General features: G+C 37.7%; 1 protein-coding gene across 4 annotated transcripts; it reads right to left on the bottom strand.

Moving 5' to 3' along the window:
* Nucleotides 1-481: 481 nt before the first annotated feature.
* Nucleotides 482-24,752, bottom strand: vps37a (VPS37A subunit of ESCRT-I). 4 transcript variants are annotated; one of them, XM_048592550.1, is made up of 10 exons: nucleotides 24,646-24,752; nucleotides 19,342-19,549; nucleotides 16,210-16,280; nucleotides 13,132-13,259; nucleotides 12,987-13,045; nucleotides 12,834-12,902; nucleotides 10,988-11,131; nucleotides 8,901-8,978; nucleotides 1,713-3,123; nucleotides 482-1,124 (listed from the first exon to the last, which is right to left on the bottom strand). In XM_048592550.1, the coding sequence occupies exons 1-8, from the start codon at nucleotides 24,738-24,740 to the stop codon at nucleotides 8,901-8,903; spliced, it is 852 nt and encodes a 283-aa protein (XP_048448507.1). In that variant the 5' UTR covers nucleotides 24,741-24,752; the 3' UTR covers nucleotides 482-1,124; nucleotides 1,713-3,123. The 4 variants fall into 4 exon arrangements, with proteins under 4 accessions (XP_048448507.1, XP_048448510.1, XP_048448509.1 ...); XM_048592553.1 differs by having other exon boundaries at nucleotides 482-1,120; XM_048592552.1 differs by having other exon boundaries at nucleotides 1,713-3,016.
* Between the last annotated feature and the right edge of the window lie 248 nt (nucleotides 24,753-25,000).

Genomic DNA, 25,000 nt, shown 5'->3' with positions numbered 1-25,000 from the left:
GAGTGAGTGCCACTACCATCATTACCCTTGGTTCCAACATCTATGCAAAAATGTATGTCACCATAATAACCAAGACCTCCAGGCTCAGTAGGCTAAAGGGCTGCTGTTAGTACCAGTCTGATCCAAAGTAGCATGTTTAATCCCTGTTCCAACCAGAACAGATTTGAGCTACCTCCTTTCACTACCCATACTGGCATTGTGGATCAACTTGCTTTCAGAAGAGAACTGAATAAGTAGTGGTCTCACGTAATAGCTCAACTGTTCAGGGTGTTATCCAACACAGGAGGTTTTCGCATTGGTTGCTCAGTGATTGAAGAGCTCGGACTCCAACCGTCTGTTTCCGAGGGTGTAGTTCAAACTAACAGTAAAGGAATTGAAGCTCAACATGTTTTGAGAGGGTTGGCTGTTACAGATAACTAGTTTAGCAGCTGCCATGTGTTTTTCAGAAAAAAAATCTGAAAAATTATGCAGATTAACATTGTTTCTTTTTGGCAAGACAAACTTTAATTTACAATACACAGTTGGGAGATTCATTCATCCCAAATGGCTTTTGAGCTACTACCTCAAATGGAGTAACTTGCAAGGCCATTTCAAAAAGCAGTTGAGTGTCAATCAACCATAACATTCTCTGGCATACATGCGACTCTTAGCAGATTTCCTTCCCTAAACATTGAGTAAATCAGAAGGTCCTACATTAATACTGTAGTTACCAGGTACTTAGTCCAGATTTAATTATTTACCTGAATTTAAGTTAACCTCTTGTGGGTTTTGAGCTCATGTTAATTTAAGATTGATTGCTTGACATTGTACTTTGATTATTTTTAAACAGAAGTTAGCAAGACTGGATCAATCCAATTTGAGAAACAGAAAAGGAGAAATCAAACAACTTCATAAACTGGAAATCTCCACTTTCGATCAGTGTTTAGCTAACACTCCTCAGGACTACACTGACAATGGGAAACCATTCACTTCTTGTAGCCCTTCACAAGCAGATGAAGATTCAGAAACTACAATTCTGACACACGGTATGAAGCATTCAGACACGGATCTTTCTGGCAATAGTGACCAGGAATCAGGCGTTGCTGACTTGAACTGCAGATCACCAAATGGTGGAGACTTCCTGTCTAGTGAAGACAACAACAAAAATCTGTCAGTATACTCTGAAGAACTTGCCTTTGCTGTTGCATGAGAATCTAGTGATACTTGCTAATAACTCACACATGGGAACAAATTTTATATTAAATTATGTACTGGTAAATAAGGGATTGCAGGTTTTTGGTATTGTTTTAAATTTGTAAATCAAGATTATCATTCAGAAGGTTCATTTACTGTTGGAGTTATCTAGAGAGTTGCAAGCAGGAGTGAGAGTCTGAGCTGACCACCCTGGAGTCAGGCAACTTATCCAACGTGTAACCAATTTCTTTGACATGAGCAGTACAAAAGTTGCAACTGATGTGAAATGAATCAGCAGATAGAAGGATCTGAGCAGAGAGTCTACAGTGACAAGAAAATAGCAGTTTTAAAAAAACTCATCTAAAGGGAGCGGTTAGGATCTCCTTTTTAATTATAACTGGATCAATATTTGAGGGTACATCCCTGGATTTTACATGCTACAATTGCTTGACAGGAATTAAATGAATTGTATTTGAACACAATGTACTACTTTGAGAAATTTAAATTACTGTATTTGAAAGCAAACCTTATGTACTTACATTTGGATTTTCATATCTAAAGAAAAATCTTTGAAATTGATTTATCACAAATGTCTGCAAAGAAAATTCAGATAAATGTCAAAATATGAATATGTAGAGTCAAAAACATGATGCCCTCTAAGTGTACCTTTCCTTTGAAAAATAAATTTATTCTATTTAATTCTGAAAGGAGTAGGTAATAAGAAATTGAATTGTACTTAATGTAATTGCTTTGGTGTACCCCATTCTAATTATTTAAGAAATGACTAGCCTCAGACTCATGTCCGTACAAAGGCCAAGCAAAGATCAAGTAGTCTAAACAATCATGCATGAAACTGCAATACAATGGATAAGTATTCCAAATGAACTTTCTTTTCAAAGTTATCCACTTTTAATGTCCAGAAAAATGCTATTTTTCTCAACTTGAACCAAGATGGTTGTAGATGTTTTCATTACTCAAAAGCAGCTTTGTTTTGAAGAGCCCACTCTGCAAATCCACCCAGTTTCAACTTTAAACACTGCCCTTTTTTAAAAACGTACCTGTAACCCTTGAATGCATGACTCCATGTCCCACATTAGAAAACTCGACATGTGCAGACCATTACACAATGAGTTTGAGATTTTATTCCCTCTTATGAAAAGAATATATGCTATTAAATATTTGCTATTTATTTCCTGACAATCCTGTGATATCTTAACATGTTATCAATAGAAGAATCACATTGTAACATCTTGATATGGTTAATTAAATACAAAAATGTGATGTAGCTTGTGGTATTTCCATAATTAGTGATTTTTAAAGAGTATGTAGACATTTACTTTGTAAAACTTCTGAAGTAATGATTTTTCATCATCTAGTTTTAAGTTATATAAATTATCTCAGCATGATCTTGAGACTGCTTGTTGCAACATACCAATGGAGTGCCACAGCAATGTTGAATTCTTAAACTGAAAATTCAGCTCAATAAATTTCACCAACAATAAAACTAGTTGAAAGTGTTTTATGAAGATTAAAGCAACACAGTGCAATTATCAGTACTATTTACAGATTAATAGTATGTTTAATACAGGAATCCACAGTTATTACTTACAAATGTAACAGTATTTACCAAGAATATTGAAATCATACAGGAACAAATTTAGGTAAATTTTGGTTATTTTGAGCTATATTTTAATATGGGAAACCAATTTTACAAAAACATCATTTCAAAAAGGTCATCCAAATAACATTCACTAAATGTATTGATACATCTGTAATTTTCATTTTGCAGTTGAATGCATTCCATCTTGTCCAGAACATGCATTTCAGCTCAAAAACTTAACTGCTGAGAGAAAACAACAGCATTAGCAATGGTGGCATGGTCCAAGCGTGTATTATTTTATCTTCAATGGATAGACCCAAAATGATTTCTTACGCATACAGAAGTGCCCTCTGAAACAGAAAAAACACAAACATTGGACCCAGAGTTACTGTAACCAGCAAACATGACAAACTTGCCTTTGGGTGTCTAGCACCAAGGTAGTACCATATATATATTCATACAGAACAGTACAGCACAGGAACAGTCCCTTCAACCCATCATGTCTTTACTGACCACGATGCCATTCTAAACAAAGCACATTTGCCTGCATGTCATCTGTATTTATCTATTCTGTGTCTCCAAGTGTCTGTCCAAATGGCCCTTAAGTGTTGCTGTCATTATCTGCTTCTACCACCACACCTGGCAGTGTGTCCACGCACCAACCATCCTCTATTTAAAAAAAAACTTGCCCCTTCTTGTCTTAAATGTATGTGCCTAGTATTTGTCATTTCCATCCTGGGAAAAGGACTGCGAGTACCCACCCTATCCATGCCTTTCAATTTTATATACTTTATCATGTCAACCCTCAGCCTCTGATGCTCTAGTAAAGACTCCTTAATGAGACAGAAATGTTTCTAATTAGCAGAGTCTGATCTAGGAAGTATTACATTAAAATATTAAATTTAATCCTAATTCACGTGCAGAAAATAAAATAGAAAGAAAAACATCACAACGGTCCCGATTTTCTATCAATGGCAAAGTGTCAATCTTCTGCACCGACTGAATCAAAAAAACTCCATATCTACCTTGTATGTAGACTGTAGCAAGAACTTGCCCTTATGAAGGGATCCTGAGACAAATACATCTAATACCAAACAGTGAGGCATAATCTTGGTGAATCCATGTCCCTCAAGGTCAAACAAACACAATCTGTCATTGTTCAGGGTGGCATTTTATAGTAATTTCAAGCAGTTTTGAACTTTAAAAAAATTAAATACTTAGTCACTAATTGCAGAAAACCTTTTAAAAATTATGATAAATATTTAAATACTATTAGAAAAAGAGGTCAACAAAGAGGAAGCTATCCTAGCTATTAGCTTATTGCAGCACACTGAAAAGGAGATGTCATTTCCCAGCACGAGAATCATTATTGATACTTCCATTGTACAGCTGAGTTTGGGGGTGGCAAGGGGTTACAGAGACAGAATCAGAGGAAACTGTCTTCCTGAATGATGGCTTATGTCGAAGCTTGAGTCCCAACTTTCTGTATGTTAACATGCAAATTGAGCACCTTGACCTTCTTGGAAGAGGGATCTATGGCATAAGGGGGAATCAATTTAAGAAGAATTGGGGGGCGTGGTGCAGAATCAAAATACCAGAAGTAGGCCATTTAGTAAGTCATTCTTGACTGACATTTAGTTAAATCACAGCTGATCTTTTTCTCACCTCTCTAAAGTTGCCTTTGCTCCATGAGCTCTTCAGTATCTTTACTCAAGAAAGATCCAATAATGTTAATGCCAAACAATGGAATTGATCCATATTTGCACTCTTTACGGGTACAGATTTAGATTTTCACTAACCTGAGCAAACGTTTACTTCTAAATGGCTTTTGCTGTAATTCTTAAATGTTAAGCCCCTTGTTCTGAATTCTAAATAGTTTCAGGGTCTCTGGTGCTGTGAGGCAGCAGTGCTAATAACCACTGTGCCACCATGATAGCTACAGAACAAACAATGGTAAATTTTAAATTTCAATTGTTTTTGATAATGTTTTACGTTACCAGCACACAAACTAACTACTGATCTGGTAACCATCAACTCCACTTCCAGGATTTTCCCTTATTGATTAAAAATCCGTGTATCTCAGCCTAATATATATTTAATGACTTAGCCTCTATAGACCTCTGTCGTTAAAAAAAAAAATCCATCAATTCACTACCCTCAAGAAATTCTTTGTCATCTGTCTGAAAATGGCAACCTCTCATTCTATGATTATGCCCCATGAAGCTAGACTTTCCCATAAAAGGGAAACAACCTTTCTGCATCCATCCTGTCAAGTACCATAAGAATCTGATATATTTCAATAAGATCACCTTTCATTCTTCTAAACTCCAATTTGTACAGGCACAACATACTCAACTCTCTTCATAAGACACTAAACACAAACAAGCTTGTGAACCTTCTCTGGACTGCCTCCCTAGAAAAGGGGACCAAAATGCTCCACAGCATTCCAACTGTAGTCTGATTAGTGTTTTGTATGGTTTTAGCAAGACCCCCTATTTTTATAGACCATTCTGGTTGAAATAAAAGGCCAACATTCCATTTACCATCCATAATACCCGAATTTCTACACTAGTGTTTTGTGATTTATGCATGAAGACTCCCGAATCCCTGTATGCTGCAGGTTTTTGTAGTCTTCCTATATTTTTTCAGTTAAATTTATAACATCACATTTCCCCTCATAATAGTCCACCTGCCAAGCTTTTGCCCACTTCCTTAACCTATCTACATCCCTCTACAGATTGTGTCTTAGCCTCATCACTTGCCTTCCGACCTATTTTTGTCAGATTTGCAACTTGGCTATGCAATCCATTTAGTTTTCCTCACCAAGTTATTCACATATCTTGTAAATAATTGTGGCCCCAGCAATGATCCCTTGGGCATTCCACGGTTAAAAAGTTGCCCTCCTAAAATTGACCCCTTTATCCTAACTTTGTTTGACTCACAATTACCCAACCAATCCTCTATCAATGCTAATATACCTTCAATACCATAGGGTCTTAAGTAGTCTAACGTAAAACCTCATCAAATGCCTATTGTAACTGCAAATATATTACATCCAGTACTTCCCCTTTCTCTATTCTGCTTTTTACCGTCGCAAAGAATAAAAAAAAAATTGTTCAATATGATTTCCTTTTATGAAGCCATGTGGATTCTGCGAATCATATTATGCATTTTTAATTGTTGTGCTATCACATCCTTTATAATAGGTTGAAATATTTTCCTAACAACAGTTGTTAAGCTAACTAGCCTCATGTTAACGGTTTTGTCTCCATCCTGTTTTGAATAAGCTTGTTACATTGGCAGTTTTTCAATCCACTGGAACTTTTCCAGAATCTGAGGATTCTTGGAAGATTACTACCAATCCATCCATTATCATTTCAGCTACTTCCTTAACATTTTAGGATGCATCCCATCAGGTCCAGGTCTTCAACTTGATTTGTTTTCCCAGCACTTTTTCTCTAGTGATAGTGATTATATTTGTTTTCTTTCATCCTTTTACCTATTGGTCACTGAGAGGATGTCTATGTAATTAGGGAATTAAACAAGAATTTGGAAATATTTGAAAAATTAGGTGGTGGTCAGAATGTACAAATCTTTTCCAAAAATCATCTAAAATGTCTAAGTCCATCTTTTAAAACAAAAATACAGTTATTTCAAAAATAACAACAAAATACTATGGGTAAAGAATAGCAGAATGGGACTGAACAGAATACATGGAGAGGAACTTTATAGACTGAAGTCTAAAGCCCTATTTGTCTTGAAGCTTCAGTAGGTGAGCATTTAGGGGATAGTGATGATAACTAAGTTCCAAAGTCATTATGGAAAGGGATAAGGATAGTGCAGAAGTTAAGTATTGAAACTGGGGAAGGCCAATTTTAGTATCATTAGACAGGATCTGGCAAACTGACTAAGTCACAGCTAAGTCTACATATCGAAAGTGGGAATCTTTTAAAAATAATATGTTGAGAATTCAGGGCCAGCATGTTCCTCCAAGAGGGAAGGGCAAGGGGAGCGCGTCTAGGGAACCCTGAATGTCATGGAATATTGAGAATACGATACAGAAAAACAAGGAAGTATTTATTAGGTACAGCACAATAAAAAAAAACAAGGGAGGCTCTTCAAAAAGTATAGTGCGTTGGGTCGTGTTTAAAGAACTTAGGAAAGCCAAGAGGGGCCACAAAATATCTTTGGCAGGTAGGATTATGGAAAGCCCCAAGGCATTTTATAGATATAAGACGAAGAGGATCACCAGGGAAGAGAGACCAATGGGGCATCTGTCCGTGGAGCCAAAGGACATGGGTGAGGTCTTAAATGTATACTTCTCATCTGTATTTCAGTTGGGATGGGTGAGGTTCTAGACAATGTTAAGATTAATAAGGAGGAGATGGTTTTAGATATTTAGGTGGGCATATTGGTACATAAATCCCCAGGGCCTGATGAGATGCATTGGGAGGCAAGAAAGGAGACTGCTGGGGCCTCGGCAGAGATATTTAATACTTCACTGCCACAGGACAAGTGCCAGATGACTGGAGGTTAACTAATGTGGTTCCTTTGTTCAAGAAGGGCAGCAGGATAGTTAGCAGGACCAGTTCGTCTGACATCAGTGGTAGGGAAATTATTGGAAAAAATTCTGAACGTGAGGATTAATCAACACTTGAAAAGAGACGGATTGATCAGGAATTATTAGTATAGTTTTTTTTTTAGAAAACAGGGCAATCCTGTCTGACCAATTTAACTAGGTTTTTTGGAAAAGGGACTTAATGTATTGAAGAAGAAAATGCAGTTGATGTGGTTTACATGGACTTCAGTAAGGCCTTTGACAGTGTCCCACACAGAAGGCTGGTCCAAAAGCAAGAGCACGTGGGATTCAAGGCAACTTGGCAATCTGGATCCAAAATGGGCTTACAAATAGGAGGGAAAATGTGAAAATGGAGGATGTTTTTGAGATCAAAAGCCAGTGACTACTGGAGTGCCACGATCAGTGCTGGAACCCTTGCTGTTTATTACGTACAATGATTTGTATGTGAATGTAGAAAGTATTATTAGTAAGTTTGCAGACAACACAAAATTTCATGGTATCGTTGATAGTGAAGATGGTGGTCTCAGCCTACAGTCTGATAAATTGAGCAGAGCAATGGCAAATGGAATTTAATCCTGATAAGTGAGGTGATGCATTTTGGGAGGTCTAATAATGGATGGATATACACAATGAATGTAAGTCCCTGGACAGTCCTTTGATGTACAAGTCCATGGATCACTAAAAGCGTCAGCAAAGGTAGACAGGATGGTAAAGGCAGCGCATGAAATACTAGCCTTCTTTAGTTGGATTATAGAATATAGGAACAAGGAAGTCCTGTTTAGGCCACAGATGAAATACTGTGTGCAGTTCTGGTCACCACACTAACGGAATGACATGATTACACTGGAGAGGGTGCAGAGGAGATTTAAGTCTCAGGTATGAGAAGACACTGGATAGACTAGGTTAGGGTTCCTTGGAGCAGATCAGGCTGATGGGGGAACTGATTAAGCTACAAAAAATTATGACAGGCTTAGATAAGGTAGATCGTGAGAATCTTTTCCCATGTCAGATGTTTCTAAAACCAGAAGGCACAAGCTTAAGATGAGGAGCAAGTGGTTTAAAGGAGATTGGAGAAAACCCAGAGGGTGGTAGAAATATGCAACCCACTGCCTGAGAGGGTGGAGGAGGTAGGAACTTTGGTAACATTTAAGTAGTATCTGAAGGAGCACTTAAAATGCCATGGCATAGTTGGCTATGGACCAAGTGCAAGTAAATGGGATTAGTATAATTTGGTGTTTGTTGATAAGCATAGACATGTGTTGAAGGGCTTGTTTCTATGATGTATGACTTGGACTCTATTATTTGACAAAAATAATAAGCACATTCAAATGGAGAACGATGCCTCATTAGCAAAGCTTTGTAGAAACAATATATCAGAACTTCCAATTCCTGCATTAGTATGGAAATACAGGCTGTACATTAACATTTGGCACGAACATCAAATCAGAAGCGACTAGATTTTATTTTCATCAGTTGTTCAATGATTAAGTACTTAATTTTTATTTCACTACCTTAAAGATTCTTGGGTAAACTGAATTAAAACTTTACCTATTGTGAGAGGAACTGTCCATGTTGTGTCATTAAATGCTGAAGCTTCTCTTCCTTTGCCCGTCTACAATGACAAAGCTGTAGAAACAAAGAAAGCTTTAAGGGCGCAAGTGATAATTTAGGTATACCTTCCAAAAAATGTCCACACTCATTGTACATTCTAATGCAACGATGTCTGAAATGAAGTTACTGTCCAACACACAATACTGAAGTTAGTACTAATTTGAAGCACTGTGTCCTACTATTAATCTGTGCCATTTCCAAACAATTTTTACTATATATTTAATTTAGAAGCCATGGGGACACATCAATGCCCTCTCCATTTGACCCATTACCTATTTTGCGTACCCCAATCCCATCAAAACCTCTGACCACCTAATTTTCTCTCCCGTTTCATTGTTAGCTCCTGAGCTGAGCTTCGAAAAATGTTGCCGAGTTTCCCTCTTTCAAAGCCATTGAGTTACGCCACTTCTAAAAGCAGCTCAGCCAATATTAAAAGGAAAATTCAAGAACCTTCATATTCAATTTATAACATGGTCTTGTCCCTCCTACCCTCCAACTGCTTCCAGCCCTACAACTTTTGGAAACATTTTGCATTCCTCCAATTCTGGGTCATTCTTCACCCCACCATTGGCGCCTACACCTTCAGAGATCCAGGGTTCTAAGCTCCGGAATTCTATCCTTAACTGTCTGCCTTACATTCTTAAAACATTTTAAAACCCTTTGATCCGTTCATCACCTATCCCAACACTTCCATTTGGCATTGGATAATGCTCCCATGGAGTTCCCTGGTACATTTTTCTAGATTAAAAACCGTATATAAATACCTGTTGTGACAACATTAGAATCGTACAGTACAGAAGAGGCTTTCAGCCCATCAAGTCTGTACCACCAAAGCTACACTAAATCTATACTAGTCCCACCTGCCTGCACTAGGCCCATTGTTTCAATGTTATGATATTCCAAGTTTTCAACCAAACGGTTTTTAAAGGTCGCGAGGTTTCCTGCCTCAACAACCCTTGTAGGCAGTGCATTCCAGACTCCTCCACACCCTCTGTATGAAGGATTCATTCCTTAACTCCCCTGCCTTGCACCTTAAAATTATGTCCCCTTGTTACTAAGGGGAACAGCCACTTTCTATTCACCCCGTCAATGCCCCTCAATTTTATACACCTGTCAGGTTCCCCCTCAACCTTCTCTGTTCCATAGAAAACAACTTGAGCTGATCCAGACTCTCGTCATAGCTAAAATGCTCTATCGCAGGCAACATCCTGGTGAATCTCCTTTGCACCTCCTCCAGTGGAATCACATTCTTCATAAAGTGCGGAGACCAGAACAGCGCACAGTATCTAGCTGTGGCCTAATCGAAGTCCTTTACAGACAACACAATTACAAACAATTTCCTGGAATTAGTCACTGAAGGACTGATCATGAGGCTAAAAAGCCTTAAATTTATATGATAAAGCTGGTGTCAACCAGATGCTTGAGCGTAAAAGCCATCAGGTGCTGAATTCACTTGAAGGTCGACACATTCTAACATCACCAGATGCAATTCCAAAACAATATTAAGAAACAGTGTGAAGAAAGCTTTTGGTAATGCTTTTGCACAGTTAAAACAATAATTTAACAATTTTAGTTGTGAAGAAGCAAATTAACATAGGTAATTCTTCATGTAAAGTAATTCAAGAAAAATACAATGTTAAATGATTAATTTTTAAATATTAAAACAGGTTCTCCAACAAGAGATAATCCAATCAACGTTCACGTGCAATATCAGTACTGAATTCTCCACTTTCAAACATACCATCAACTGGAAACTGAATTGAACCAGTCGCATAAACACTACAGCTATAAAGTGCACATCAAGGACTAGAAATTTTGCAGCAAGTAACTCACTTCCGGTCTCACCAAAGCCTCTATTCCCCATCAGTGGTAACTGACATAAGGATATAAATGACAACCAAAAAAACATTTCTTCAGTACTTGTTTCTTTAAAATAGGAGTGTGTTCAAAGTATTCATACCAAAAGTAAATACATTTCATTCCAAGCAGTCTGATCACTATGGCATCACAAAGTTGATACATACAGTTCTCTTTTCCATGAAGCTGCTGAGAAAATCATCAATTTCAACCTTGCCCTCAAGGAATTCATCAGCGATCACATCAGATTCTTCTTCTGCTTGATGAGCTGCTACTTTCAATCTGGCCTGCAGGGCACTTAAACTGCAGCTCTAAAAATCCAAAAAAAGAGTTCAGTTATTAAAACTTCACACATACTGAAAGATTATAGGTTGTACCTAGTTTAGTTTAATAACATCTAATTCACGTTTTGAGTTTGCAAATTCTAGGTGACTGCTGCAATTACACTACTCTTTCCTCCTGAGGAGGGGAATTCTACAGATCAATACAGAGAGCATTCAGCATACTAAGCACACATCCACTGATTTTTGTAATATGGCAGATATCGTGTTGTCTGGACATTCAATTGGTCAGAGGTGGAACATTTCATTAACATACTTAAAACAGGCTCCATGCTACAATTGAGAACCTGAATAAAAACTAACTGCAGCTAAGTGGGCCTCCCACAGGTTGGGAATCCCAGTAGTTAAAGGCAGGCAAAAGCTACTGACTCCACAAATGAGCAGTCTTGAGCATTCCTTGCGAGTCCTGAAGATGGGTGCTGCATCCATTCCACAGGGAATCCTTGGCCCCTACCCTTTCAACCATAATTACCCACCTCACTCCATCCCTAAACTCTTCTGATCTTCCACCTTATCCATGGTCCTGATCACACCCTCTATCGCCAGGGATCATCTGAAAACAAAAGGTCCCAGTTTGTAGCCTCTTACCTTTTTCAGTTTGGCCACTAGCTAAGCTTTCAATTTAGCGTCTTGCTGGGTGGAAATGTTACAAAGAAATTGTTCTGCTTTACATTCTATAGGAAATCCATGTTCCCAGTCTTTCTTTATACTTTTGACAATTTACAGCCTTCTCAGCTTCTAGTAAATTATCAGGGCTAATGGATCGGGTCATTTTTATGGAGGGACTAGGTTTAGCTAAAAGAATTATTAACCAAAGCTCCTTGATTTCACACACAATTAGCCATTTTGGATTACTGAAAACAACTCCTCCCTTCCCCCCCACCCCGCCCCCATCATCCAGTTGTAGTTATTTGATTCAGTTAGCAGTTAAGAGTCCACTTGCCAATAATCAGCTCTCTTGTCATTCAGTATAAATATTGGTTTACCTCTTAAATTTGTAATCTTGTGGATTATCTCAATAAATCAAGACAAAATGTTTTGACAAAAAATGTCCTTGGACAGCAATATTATATTTCAGCCAAAGATTATTTGGTTGAAATTTTGAACTGTACAATATTCAGTGAAGCACAAACACAGACCATGACATGCAGGAGCAGTAGTAGGGCATTCAGTTCATAAAGTCTACTCTGCCATTCAATGAGATGATGGATGATCCCTTACTAATTAAAAATCTGTCTAACTCAGCCTAGAATATACTTGACACAGTATCTACAACCCACTGTGGTAAAAAATTCCACAGCTTCACCATCTGCAGAAGAGAAATTCCTTCTCATCTGTGTTAAACTGTAACCTTCTATTTCTCTCACCAAACTGCATAATATTGCATCTCCCATCTGCAAGACCATGTGTTTTATCTTAAGTAGTCTTCTGCTACTTTATAGAATGCTTTTGAAAATTCAAAGGGATTACACCTTCTGGTTCCCCTTTGCCTATCAAGCTTGTGATTTCCACAAAGAATTTTCATAAACTTGTCAGGCATGATTTCCCTCATCATGAAGCCATGCTGACTCTGCTTGATTACATTATGCATTTCTAAATGCTTTATCACAATCTTTATAAAATACCCTCTGATATTTTATTAAATGACAGATGTCACACAGATAGCACTTACCTCACTCAGTTCATGTTGTCTTTGCAATTTTTTCTCAAAATTACTTTTCAGTTGAGTTAGCTGATCATACTGAAAAACAAATAAGTAGTATCACATGCAACATAATGTTTGAAAATATAAAAATGTAAAAAAAAATAACAGCCATCGTCTTACTTTATCTAACAGCTCTTGTCTTTCTGCTTCCAACTTAGGTTCAAGTTGTAGATTTTTTTCTTCCAAGAAGCAAAAACAAGTTTAATGATTCCAAACTCATTAATCAAACAAAATCTTATAGAATGACAACCAGAACTAAACATACTTGCTAGTTCCTCGATGTAATTAATCAGATTGTCTTTGTCTGTGCAGATCTGTTTCAATTGTGGCAAACTGATGAAATGCTCCAGTAGCAGAACCTCGTTCTCATTTAATTCTGTCAATTGTGTTGTACTATAAAACAAGTCAATTCATAAATATCAATAATAAAAATAAAAAATGAAATAAGCATAAACTTTCAATGCAGGTATACAAATATTTCTCAACATAACCAGATAAGTAAATAGAGATTAATTTGTGTATTTTCAATGCTAATTTATAACTTGTCAGCTAAATTTGCTATCTCAGATATAGCAAACACCTTGAATGTTGGAATAATTAAGAACCAATAGACAGCTACTTAAAATTATACAAGTATGAGGATTGATTTTAAGTTGTTCAATTAATCTCGTTTCTTAAATTTTCTGAACTATTGAATGCAATCTATTTTTGTTGTTTAAGTAGCAACTTTTTTTTTCATGCAACAGCTGCTCACACCATCTCTGGACATACGTTTTATTTCTGGTCCTATTACCACTCATCTTCACCTGGCTCAGCCAGAGTTTCAACCCATCAGACTTCCCTTTTGTTCATTCACCCACCTTTTTTTTTAAATAAATTCCTGGAGACCTATTATTTTCCCCAACTTGATAAAAACGCATTAATCCAGACTATTAACACTGTTTCTCTCTTCACAGATATTCCATTGCTTGCTGAGTATTTATTTGGTTCATTAGGTCACTTGCATTACACAGGTTCAATATATTAGCCACTCACACTATTTACTTAAGAATACAGATGTGGTTAATAGTATTTTGAATAGGAAAATTCAAGATTCATGATCACAATACTCAAATTACATGGTGTGTGCATGTGTACCTTAACCATTCTTTATTTGATTGCAGTATAATTTTTGATAATCGTATATTTGCCTGCTACCAAGTGGTAGCAATCAGTCAATATACATGTATGACAAATTTAAACACAAATGCACGCAAGGCGTTTTAATAAAAATAAGTGCATGTACCTAAAAAGGAGTGCTGAGATAGCCATAGTTAGCAATTTCAAATTGTTCAAAAATTAGTGTCAGTGACTTTCAAAATACTCCTGTGTTGTGAACTTCTGTCTTACAATCTGAAAGGCAACACCAGTTACTCAAAGGAAAAACTAGCATTATTGCGAAACATTCATATGCAGGAATGGAGTCAAAATCAAGAGCTGTTTCGGGTGAAGTGGGCTTAAAAGACTGGGACAACCATCCCTGTGCATTCAAATTTAATCCATGCATATGCCACAAAATCACATCAACATTATTTTTAAAATGCAGAAAACCAGATCAATTTGAACAATGTTTCAATGCAGAAGTGAAACTCAGAAACAAATTGCTACCTTTAGGAGTGTACAATTATAACGTAACAGGTTTACATAATCAATACTATTATGAATGGAACCTTATAATTCAAAACAGAAAATTTTGAAGTGGGGATGTAAATCTAAGATTTATTACAAACCAAGAGATACAGATTATACAGCAATAGATATAGATTAATTGAAACAATGTATGTCACAAGTACAATACTCCGACGGACAAGCCCTGCGCATACGCAGGATCTGCACAGATGACGAGGAATATGATGGACGCCCAGAGATAATGAAAGATGTCCTCATAAGAACGGGATACAATGCTCAACTCATTGGTTGCCAGTTCTGACCTGCCACAGCGAAAAACTGCAACAACCTCCCCAGAAGACAGATACAAGATACGACCAATACAGTACCGTTTGTCATCCACTACTTTCCTGGAGCACTATAACTACACTATGTTTTTTGCAGCCTTCAACAAATCATCGATGACCATCTTGCCAAGGTTATCCCTAGACCCCCACTTCTCGCCTTCAAACAACCGCCAAACCTTAAACAGACTATCGTTCGCAGTACACTACCCGCCTTCAGGACATTGACCACAACATCACACAACCCTGCTACAGCAACCTCTGCAAGACATGACAGATTATTGACATGGATACTACCATTACACGTGGGAACACCACCCACTACGTACACGGCAAATATTCATCTGACTTGGCCAATGGTGTCTACCTTATACACTACAGACAAGGATACCCCGAGATATGGTATTTTGGCAAGACCATGCAGACACTACAACAACAGATTAATGGATGCGGCACAACAATCAAATGTTCCCTCCCAGTTGGGGAACATGTCAACAGTCAAGGACATTCAGCCTCCGATCTTCCTCCAAGGCAGCCTCCGAGATACACAACAACGCAGAATTACTGAGCAGAAATCGATAGCCAAATTCCGTACTCATGAAGATGGCCTCAACCGTTATGTTGGGTTTGTGTTGCACTACATGTAACCCCACCATACTGTTCTGTATCTGTAAAATCTTCCTTACTGTCCTGTTTTGACACTATCACCTTGATAACTTGTTATGGTCTCTCTACCTTAATTAGTTTGCACAGTTTTGGATTACTTGTTATTTGGGTTAGACCCTCGGTATGTGGCTCTTACACTTGTTATTCCTTTTCACTTGGTTTGTCTCTAGCACCACCTTTTAAAAAAAAATTTTTGTAACTGTCTCTTTGCCTCATTTAATCAGATTGTAAGTCATCTCCCTTTGCTTGTTATTCAGCTGTTGACACTTTACTCACAAAGTCTGACAGTTTTGATCACCCGCACAAAGTTATTCAGCCTGTCGACACTCCACTGAGACCATTTGTATGATCTTTTGATCTCTCTGCCTATAAATTCTGTGCCTGCGTGTTTCTCTTCACTTCATGTGACAAAGGAGCAGCACTGCAAAAGCTTATGATTTCAAATAAATGTGTGTGTCTGTGTGGCTTCTGAACAAGTACAATATGTTACAAAGAGAGTGGCACAAATCTGGCATACTCAAGTCCTAGCTTCACATGCTCACAACACTATTTGCCACATAGCACTGATGTATCAGTACTGCTTAAATATAACTAAACCACTATTGAATTGGACTACTTTCAAAAAAAGTCAATTCCAGTTAGTAGAATAGGTTGTATTATTACATCCTAAAGTCTATATATCATACCTGAGTTCATTGAGTTCTGCAAAGTGGTCAGGGAGATCTGGCATCTTGTAACTATGACCATTCAAACCTAACTAAAACAGAAAAAAATACATTTACATGCTAATTTTAAGTTGCATGCTTTGAAGATTGTAACAATATTTCTCTACTCTAATACGAGGATATTGGGAACACCACACCTGCAAATATCCCCTCAACACAGCATCCTGATTAGGAACTATATCACTGCTCTTTCAATGGTGCCAGGTCCAAATCTTGGAACACTCCTACAGCACTGCAGGTGTACCAATCATCCTGACAAAGGAAAACTACTAATCGATTTATTTTTATTAGACTTTAAACTTCTGTATAAAATAATTAACATTGACTTCTGTAATGATATAATTTGAGTGTTAAAAATTTAAAATAACTAAAGTACGAGTAGTCTGCTCCAATGGTCATGAACGTACTGGAAAGATACAAGAATAATAAACTATATTAAAGGTTGGAAATAAATTAACTTCTTGCTTCTTATACATACCATAGGACTATAATCAAAGTAGTCTCACAGAAGAATTATTGATTATTTCTGATTTTCACCACTAAACACAGCAGGTTAAAATACCAACTGTTGATGTACTTCTTTGTTTTAAAACTGTTGTTCAGATTGGACGGATCTTAACCACTCTAAAAAGAGTTTCTCTAACAACAAAATTCTTATTAACATTTTTTAAATACCGTGACGTTTAATGTCTTTGCCTGATCGATTTGGATTATTAAATAATTGTTTTTTAAAATGGCTTTAACCAAAACTTATTTTGAACAACTTTTCTTATCTCTACATCTAACAATATAAACAAATATTTTTAAGTCTCCTTCTCAACTAGCTGAACCGTAAACAAAAGGAGACAAAAATGAAGTCACCATTGAGAGCTTTTCCAAAGATTCCAAGACTTATGACCTGATTTCCTGTTCAATCTATAGCCAGGAATAATTAGGAATGTCATTGCCTAGGGGAGGCAATAGCCTAGTAGTATTATTGCTGGACTGTTAATCCAGAGACCCAGATGACATTCTGGGGACTCTGGTTCGAATCCCATCACAGCAGATGGTGGAATTTGAATTCAATAAAATATCTGGAATTAAGAATTTAATGATTACTATATGGATGGGAAATAAATATTGCCATCGACGCCCTCATCCCGTGAATGAATAAAGAAACAAAAAAGAATAAAGACAAAGCGTTTAGTCATATGCTGATTGCCTCAGCACAGACAATACATTTATCATAGAATCCCTACAGTGTGGAAACAGGCCCTTCGGCACAACAAGTCCACACCGACTCTCGGAGCATCCCACCCAGACCCAACCCCCTATAACCCACCTAACCTACACATCCTTGAACACTATCGGCAATTTAGCATGGCCAATCCACCTAGCCTGCACATCTTTGGACTGTGGGAGGAAACCAGAGCACCTGGAGGAAACCCACGCAGACACAGGGAGAACGTGCAAACTCCACACAGACAGTCGCCCGAAGATTATATCGAACCTGGGTCCCGGGCGCTGAGAGGCAGCAGTGCTAACCATTGAGCCACCATGCCACAACAAATTTAGCAAACCAATTTAGGAATAGGAAATTGTGTTTGAGAAATCTGTTAAGAATTCTCTTGAGGATGCAACCAATAGGATGGATAAAAGGATGTAACAGTTAGATTTTTAAAAAGGAGTCACAAAATTTTCTAACATTAGGACTAATTCAACAGAAGATATATTACAATAGACAGAGGTCAATGAACAGGAAACAGAGATTAAGAAAACCAATATTTTAAGGTTGAGGGGAGGCTTTAACTAGCTGGGTACAGCAAGGATCCATGCTTCAGGAATAGCTATTTATGATTTACACTCATGACTTAGAAGAACGTAACATAAGCAACAGCACCTTCCAACGCTGGGATCTCTATTAACTGGAAAAAGGGCAGCAGAGACATAAGAATCCTGGAACATCCTTTCTAACAATACTAATGATATACCTACCCACCAAGGACAGCAACAGTTCACAAGGTGGCTCATCACTGCTTTCTCAAAGGCTGGGATAAACTTGATTTTCTTTGCTCTTGTTTGATTACAAGCTTGATTTATTGCGATTGTTTAAATACAAATTTCTTTTTGCTACAGACTAACTTTGTCGAACTTATGCATTTTTTGGATTGTGTCACGGTACTGTTTCTCTGCCCTATATTGATGATAAGTCTGCATTTAGCGCACATAGAATACAAGGGTCAAAATACTTCTGCACTGACCCCAGACTGTATAAAGCTCACCATAGCTAGAGGAACCAATTGTTGATCACAAAGGTTTTCTGGTTTACCAACAACTGATTTGCTCCCAGGCAGCTCAACTGCCTTCAGACTTCCAAAAAGGAAGCTGCTGTCTTTACCTCCCGCAGCAAAAACACCTAAAACCTGAAGAAAGCCAGTTCCTTTTCTCCTCCCCAGTTGCTGCTAGTTGTGTTCATGAATAAGGCAGATGCTTTATAAGTTGTGAACCAGTCACTCTGTGCCTGCTACAAGTAAATTTAAGTACCTGGAGGGGACAGCGAGAGCGCGAGACAAAAGCAAATCCTGGCATGTCAGAAGTATCACCTCAGCAAATCCTGTGGACAGGCACAAGTGAACTGCGTTCCGAACTGTGTAAGGGGATAAGAGTTTAAACTGAGAATTATATGGTGACGTTCCATAATTGCTCACCTGTGACTAGAACCTACTAATTTGTAATAAATAGCAATCCTTGTTAAAAGCATGCTTTGTCAATCTGCACCTGAAAACAGAAGTAATTTGGGGAATTCTACATACTTAAATAAAATCTTTTGTGACAACTTTGGAAGCAGTGAGGTTTGATTTCAGTGTGCTACACCAGTGAGGTTTATCATTTGATTATGGACATCCGCCTGTCACATTTGGTCTAGCTTTTACAAAACACATTTTCAGATTTAGCAGGATAAGATTAATGTTTGAAATTGGACAAGCTATGTCTGTGGTGAAGTGGGAAGAAATACATAAAAATAGTTTTCTGCTGCACTTCAAAGTAAAAAGCATTGCAAAAGCAGAAGATAATGTTTGATGTTCTAAATACTGAAACCCAGTTTAGATTTACCTGTTCTGAGGAGTCAGCTGTGGGAACTGGTAAAGGCAAATCTGTAATCAATCCATAAGCAGGAGCAGCAGGTCTAGAGCTACTAAAGCCTGGGCCTGTTACTGAATCCGGAAGACAAGGAACAGTAGACTCCTGAGGAAGATATGGTGCCATAAATGGATATCCCTGAGGAGAGTAAGGAGCCATAGCAGCAGGACCACTAAAACGACTGAAACATTTGTAAAGATTAGAAAATTAGAAAATATCAAATGATGTCTTAAATGCCATAATTATTTACAGTTGTGATTAAATACTGAAATACCATCAAAAGTTGGACTGTCTGCATGTGTAGCTTGCAACAATCCAAAAGGCTGGCAATATTTTAAAAAAACTGTTTGGAAAAGTACTCAAATTTCATATGTGAAACTGGAAAAAACATGAAGATTTGGTGTGCCAAACAGGGACTTCAAGAAACATAAAGGAACAGGTGGCTTACTGTAATAAACATCTCTCACATCACATCTGGGTAGAGTAACCAGGGGAGAAATAAGACTATTTCTTTTGGCAAAGGCAGTGTAAAAATAATAATGGATCTTAACCTTCAAATGGACAGGACAGAGCAAACTGGTAGAAGAAGTGGTGGAAGAGTTTGTGGAATGCATTGAGAAAGTTTTATGAAACAATACATCATGAAGCAAACAAGGAAGAGGCTATTTTAGATCTCAACTGACAATGAGAGATTAATTAGTAATCCCATGGCAAACAATCTTCTGGAGAACACTGATCATTATAATGATCTTGTTAGAGAGGCACAAGTACAATACTGTTCCATATTCAATGCAATTAAAGCAAACTACATTGGCATGAGCGGTGAGTTGGCTAGCATAGACTGGGAAATTAGATTTAAAAAATCAACAGTGGCTAAGCAATGAAAATATTTAAAGAGCTAATTCATAAACCTCAAAGGTACAAAGACAAGGAAAAACGATTTCTCCTCAAAAGGAACATTAAAGGAATGCAAGTCAAGAGTTATGGGATGCAAACAGGAAAACATTGCTGAGACCACAAGATCAACTTTGCTACCGAATGGTGCAGCAGGTGGCCTCTCTTTCACTCCAAAATACCATGTTCTGTTGAAGGATAAACTCCATAGAAAAAGTAATCCATCCATTGCTACTTCAAGAGGTTAACAATAATATAGATAGAAGAATAGGTCCACAACGTTGCCAAGAAAAGTATTAAGTCTGAGAATTAAGAGTGTTTTAGAAATCAGCAAAGAATGACCAAAGATTAGAGAGAAGTTGAAAACAACGCAGACGGAGTTTAATCTGGATAAACGTGAGATCCTATAATTTGTTACAGCATAGTTCATAGCTCCTTGAAAGTGGAGTCACAGGTAGACAGGATAGTGGAGAAGGCATTTGGTATGGTTGTCTTTATTGGTCAGTGCATTGAATAAAGGAGTTGGGGCATCATTTTGCAGCTGTACAAGACATTGGTTAGGCCTCTTTTGGAATACTGCATTCTATTCTGGTCTCCCTGCTACAGGAAGGATGTTGTGAAACCTGAGAAGGCTCAGAAAAGATTTACAAGGATGTTACCAGGGTTGGAGGGTTCAAACTTTAGGAAGAGGCTAAATTGATTGGGGCTATTTTCCCTGCAGAGTCAGAGGCTGAGAGGTGGCCTTATAGAAGTTTATAAAATCATAAGGGGCATGGGTAGGGTGAATAGTCAAGGTCTTTCCCTAAGATAGGGGAGTCCGCAACTACAGGTCATAGGTTTAAGGCGAGAGGGGAAAGATATAAAAGGGACATAAGAGGCAATGCTTTCATGCAGAAGGTGGTGTGTGTATGGAATCAACTACCAGAGGAAGCGGTGGAGATTGTTGTAAGTACAACATTTAAAAGGCAGTTGAATCAGTATATGAATAGGAAGGGTTTACGAGGGATGTGGGCCAAATGCTGGCAAATGGGACTGGATTAATTTAAGATATGTGGTCATCATGGGCGAGTTGCACTGAAGGGTCCGTTTCCATGCAGTATATCTCTGTGATTCTAACGCACGAGACTAAACTAACATGAACTATGAAAACAGGTTGTGAAGAGCTTCTGCAAGTATGGTTAAAACAAGAAAGGAGCAAAAGTAATGGTAGGCATCCTAGTAGCTGAGAAGGAAAATTTTAACGGCAGATATTGAACAGATATTGTGTGTCCATCTTCACAGCAGAAGGCTCAAAAACCATGCCAGAAATAACGTCTGTATAGAAAAATGAGAGAAATTAATGGAAACAAAATCCAACAAATCTCCTGGACTTTATAGCCTACAACCTCGAGTTCTCAAAAAGGCATTTGAAAAAATAGGGGATTCACGGACTATAATCACTTGAGAACCTGGAATGGCTCCAGTGGTTTGGAAAGTAGCAAATCTAACAGAAATATTCAAGATAGGAAGAAGGGAGAGAGAAAAAAAAACAGGGAGCTACAGGCCAACTAGTCTTACATTAGTTGCCAAAAAATACTGAAATTCTTTACTATGGAATTGGTAACTGGGCATTTTAAAATATATAGTACTACAATGACACAGCATCAACATGGATAAGGAGTGGATTGCACTTGACTAATCAGTGCTTTTGATGCAACTATTAGGGTAGGTAAAGTGGCACCAATGGACATAACAGCATATAAGATAAAAATTCATGAGGTTGGAATAATTTAAAAGCCCAGATGGAGGATAAACTAGTGGACAGAAACCAGAGTAGGAACATAAAAGCAAATAGAGTAGATATTGGAAGTCTGAAACAAAAATGGAACATGGAAATAATTGGGGCAGTCAGAATCTGAAGAAAAGCAAAGTGTAGTTGATGTGACATCACAACTGTGAAAAATTAGAAACATAGGTGAAATGGCGGTGGTGGGGGTGGGGGGCAAAGAGGAAAATGAACTAAGGAAAGTTCTATGACAAGATATAATATAGAAGAGAGTAAAAAATTGTACAGAGCCAAACTAACTTGTAATGGGAAAAGTAAAGAAAATGGTGCATCTGGAGATGCTGTGAAGGGCAGAATAATGAACAGCTGCCATCTGCTGACAGACTGTTACCCCTGGCTCAAGTGTCCAGGACAAGGAAACATAGCTTCAGTTAAGGGACAGTCACTTCAAATTGAGACAAGCTGAAATTTCCTCACTTGGATGTGAATCAAATGGCAGAATAGGTTTGAACAGCTCATGGCCTACTCCTATCTTTATGTTCTGCTCTTATCAGTAAAATACAATCCTCAACAATTCAACCCCACCCTCCTCTACTCTCACCCAATACCAAAAGCACTTTGAAAAGACTAATTAATATTCTGTTCCAAAAGGACTTGTAGTGAAGAGTAACCATAACATTTTGGAATTTCCCACTAAGTTTGAAAATGATATTGTTCAATCTGAAAGTGTCTCAGATTAAAACTAATTAAAGTATGAGGGGTAAGTTGGCTGTATTGAATTGACAAGTTAAGTTACACGTCTGGTGGTAGTCAGCAATGGCTAGTAATTAAAGAATTAACACATGGCTTACAATGAATATACATTCCTTTAAAGGAACAAAAGCCAAACAAGAAAAGCACACCAACCGAGGGACCTTTAGAATTCAGCATGAGGACGACGAAGAAACTGGAAGAGACTAGAAGATGAAACTAAACAACATAAAACATGAGCAAAGACAGTAAAGCTTCTACAGATATATAAAAAGCAAATAACTAGCAAAGACAAATGGGAGTTCATTTTAAATGATTACTTTGTGTCCACCTTCATGAAGGAAGGCAGAAGAAATATCCTAGCAATCAAAGATCTAAGGGATCCGTGAGAATGAGCAACTGTAGAAAATTAATAACTAAATAACAAAACAACAAAACAAACTAACGGTACTGAAAGTCAACAAATCCCAGAGTGTTTAGAGAGGTGGCTATGGAGATAGTGGATGGATCAGTGATAATACTTTAAAATTCTATAAATTCTGGAACGGTACCTAAGATCAAAAGGTTACAAATAAAAACCCACATTTTAAGAAAGGAGGGAAAAAGAAAACAGAAAATTACACAGACCAATTATTTTGATATCAATAGTACGGAAAATACTAGAATCCATTATAAAGGATGGAATATCTGGACAGATTTGAATGGGCAGAGTCAGCATGGACTAATGAAAGGGATATGAAGGGGTACTGCTGTTCCCAATAGATACCAATGATCTGGATGCAGGAACCAAATGTAACGTGTCCAAGTTTGCAGATGCCGCAAAATTAGGTAGGAACAACACAGAGCCGCATCAAGGGATTTGGACAGAATGAATGGGTGGGCAAGAACCAGGCATAGAATCATAGAATCCCTACAGTGTGGAATAAAAATGTAGACAAGCATGAGGTTACACTTTCATAGAAGGAAAGGAGGTACAAAGCATCTTTTAAGTGAAGAGATTGCTAAGTGTTGATGTTCTAAGGGACATGCATGCTCTTAGCCATACAGCATGTTAAAGCTAACATGCAGATGTAGGATCAGGAAGCTAATTGGCCTTTATCACAAGAGGATTAAAGTATAACAGTAAAGACATCTTGTTCAAATTGTATAGAAATTTGATGAGAATGCACTTGGGAGTACTGTGAACAGTTTTGGTCTCCTTATCTAAGAAAGGACGTATTGCCATGGAGACTGTAGTGAAGCTTTAACAATGGACAGCAGGATTGTCTTACAAGAAGGAATCGAGAAGTCTGAACTTGTAATCTCTAGAGATAAGAGTGTGGAGCTGCAGGCCAGGCAGCATCAGAGGGGCAGGAAAGTTGACGTTTTGGGTCAGGGCCCTTCTTTAAATCTCTAGAGACTTTAGAAGAATTGTGTAACCTCAGAAACTTACAAAATTCGTAAAAAAAAGATTTTCCACCTGTCTGTGAAGTGGGAGTGACTCAAGATGGAGGGGACGGTTTCCAAATAAGGGCAAGCCTTCTGAAACTGAGACAAGGAGGATTTTTCTTCATGCAGAGGATAGTGAATCTTTGGAATTTTCCACCTAGTACAGCTATGGGAGCTCAGTCATTGAGAATGTTGAATACAGGCTCAGATTTCTAGATCCTAATAACAGTACAGGAGATGGAGACTGTGCAGTACAGTTGCACTGATGACCAACTATAACCTCAAAAGGTGGAGCAGATCGAGGAGCTTAATGGCCCACATTTCTATTGCACTGAAGCTTTATCCTAGATTATCCTGTGTTTGAAACCATAGCCTTCTAATGCAAATGCTAGCTTGTTGCTAATGAGTTGAGCTGAAGCGTACATAATAATCATACATACTACGGCAAAGATGCTGAGCTTGAAACCAACACTGGAGGGCTCTTCCAAAATTCTTCGAGGATCGTCTGAATGATTTTTCCAAGGTCTGAATGCATTGCGAACTTCAATATAAGTCAAAAAAAAATTAAATCATTTTAAATAATTAGGAAGCAAATTGAAAAATTTTAAATAATAACTACAAATGCTTCAAAAGAATATAATAGATAAACATGCTGATCTAAAAGTTAGCCAACTGCAAAAAGAAAAAAAGAGACCTAGTCTAGATTGATTTGCACGAAATAACAGGTCAAACAACTGACCAGTATTGATTGATTTTTAATGATTTGGATAATGTACAGATTAAATATATCTTGAG

Source organism: Rhincodon typus, unplaced genomic scaffold (assembly GCF_021869965.1).
Source record: "Rhincodon typus isolate 14 unplaced genomic scaffold, sRhiTyp1.1 hic_rhity00001433, whole genome shotgun sequence".
Classification (NCBI taxonomy): Eukaryota; Metazoa; Chordata; class Chondrichthyes; order Orectolobiformes; family Rhincodontidae; genus Rhincodon; species Rhincodon typus.
Note: the sequence above shows the minus strand (reverse complement) of the source record. Positions and strands in the feature narration are given on the sequence as shown.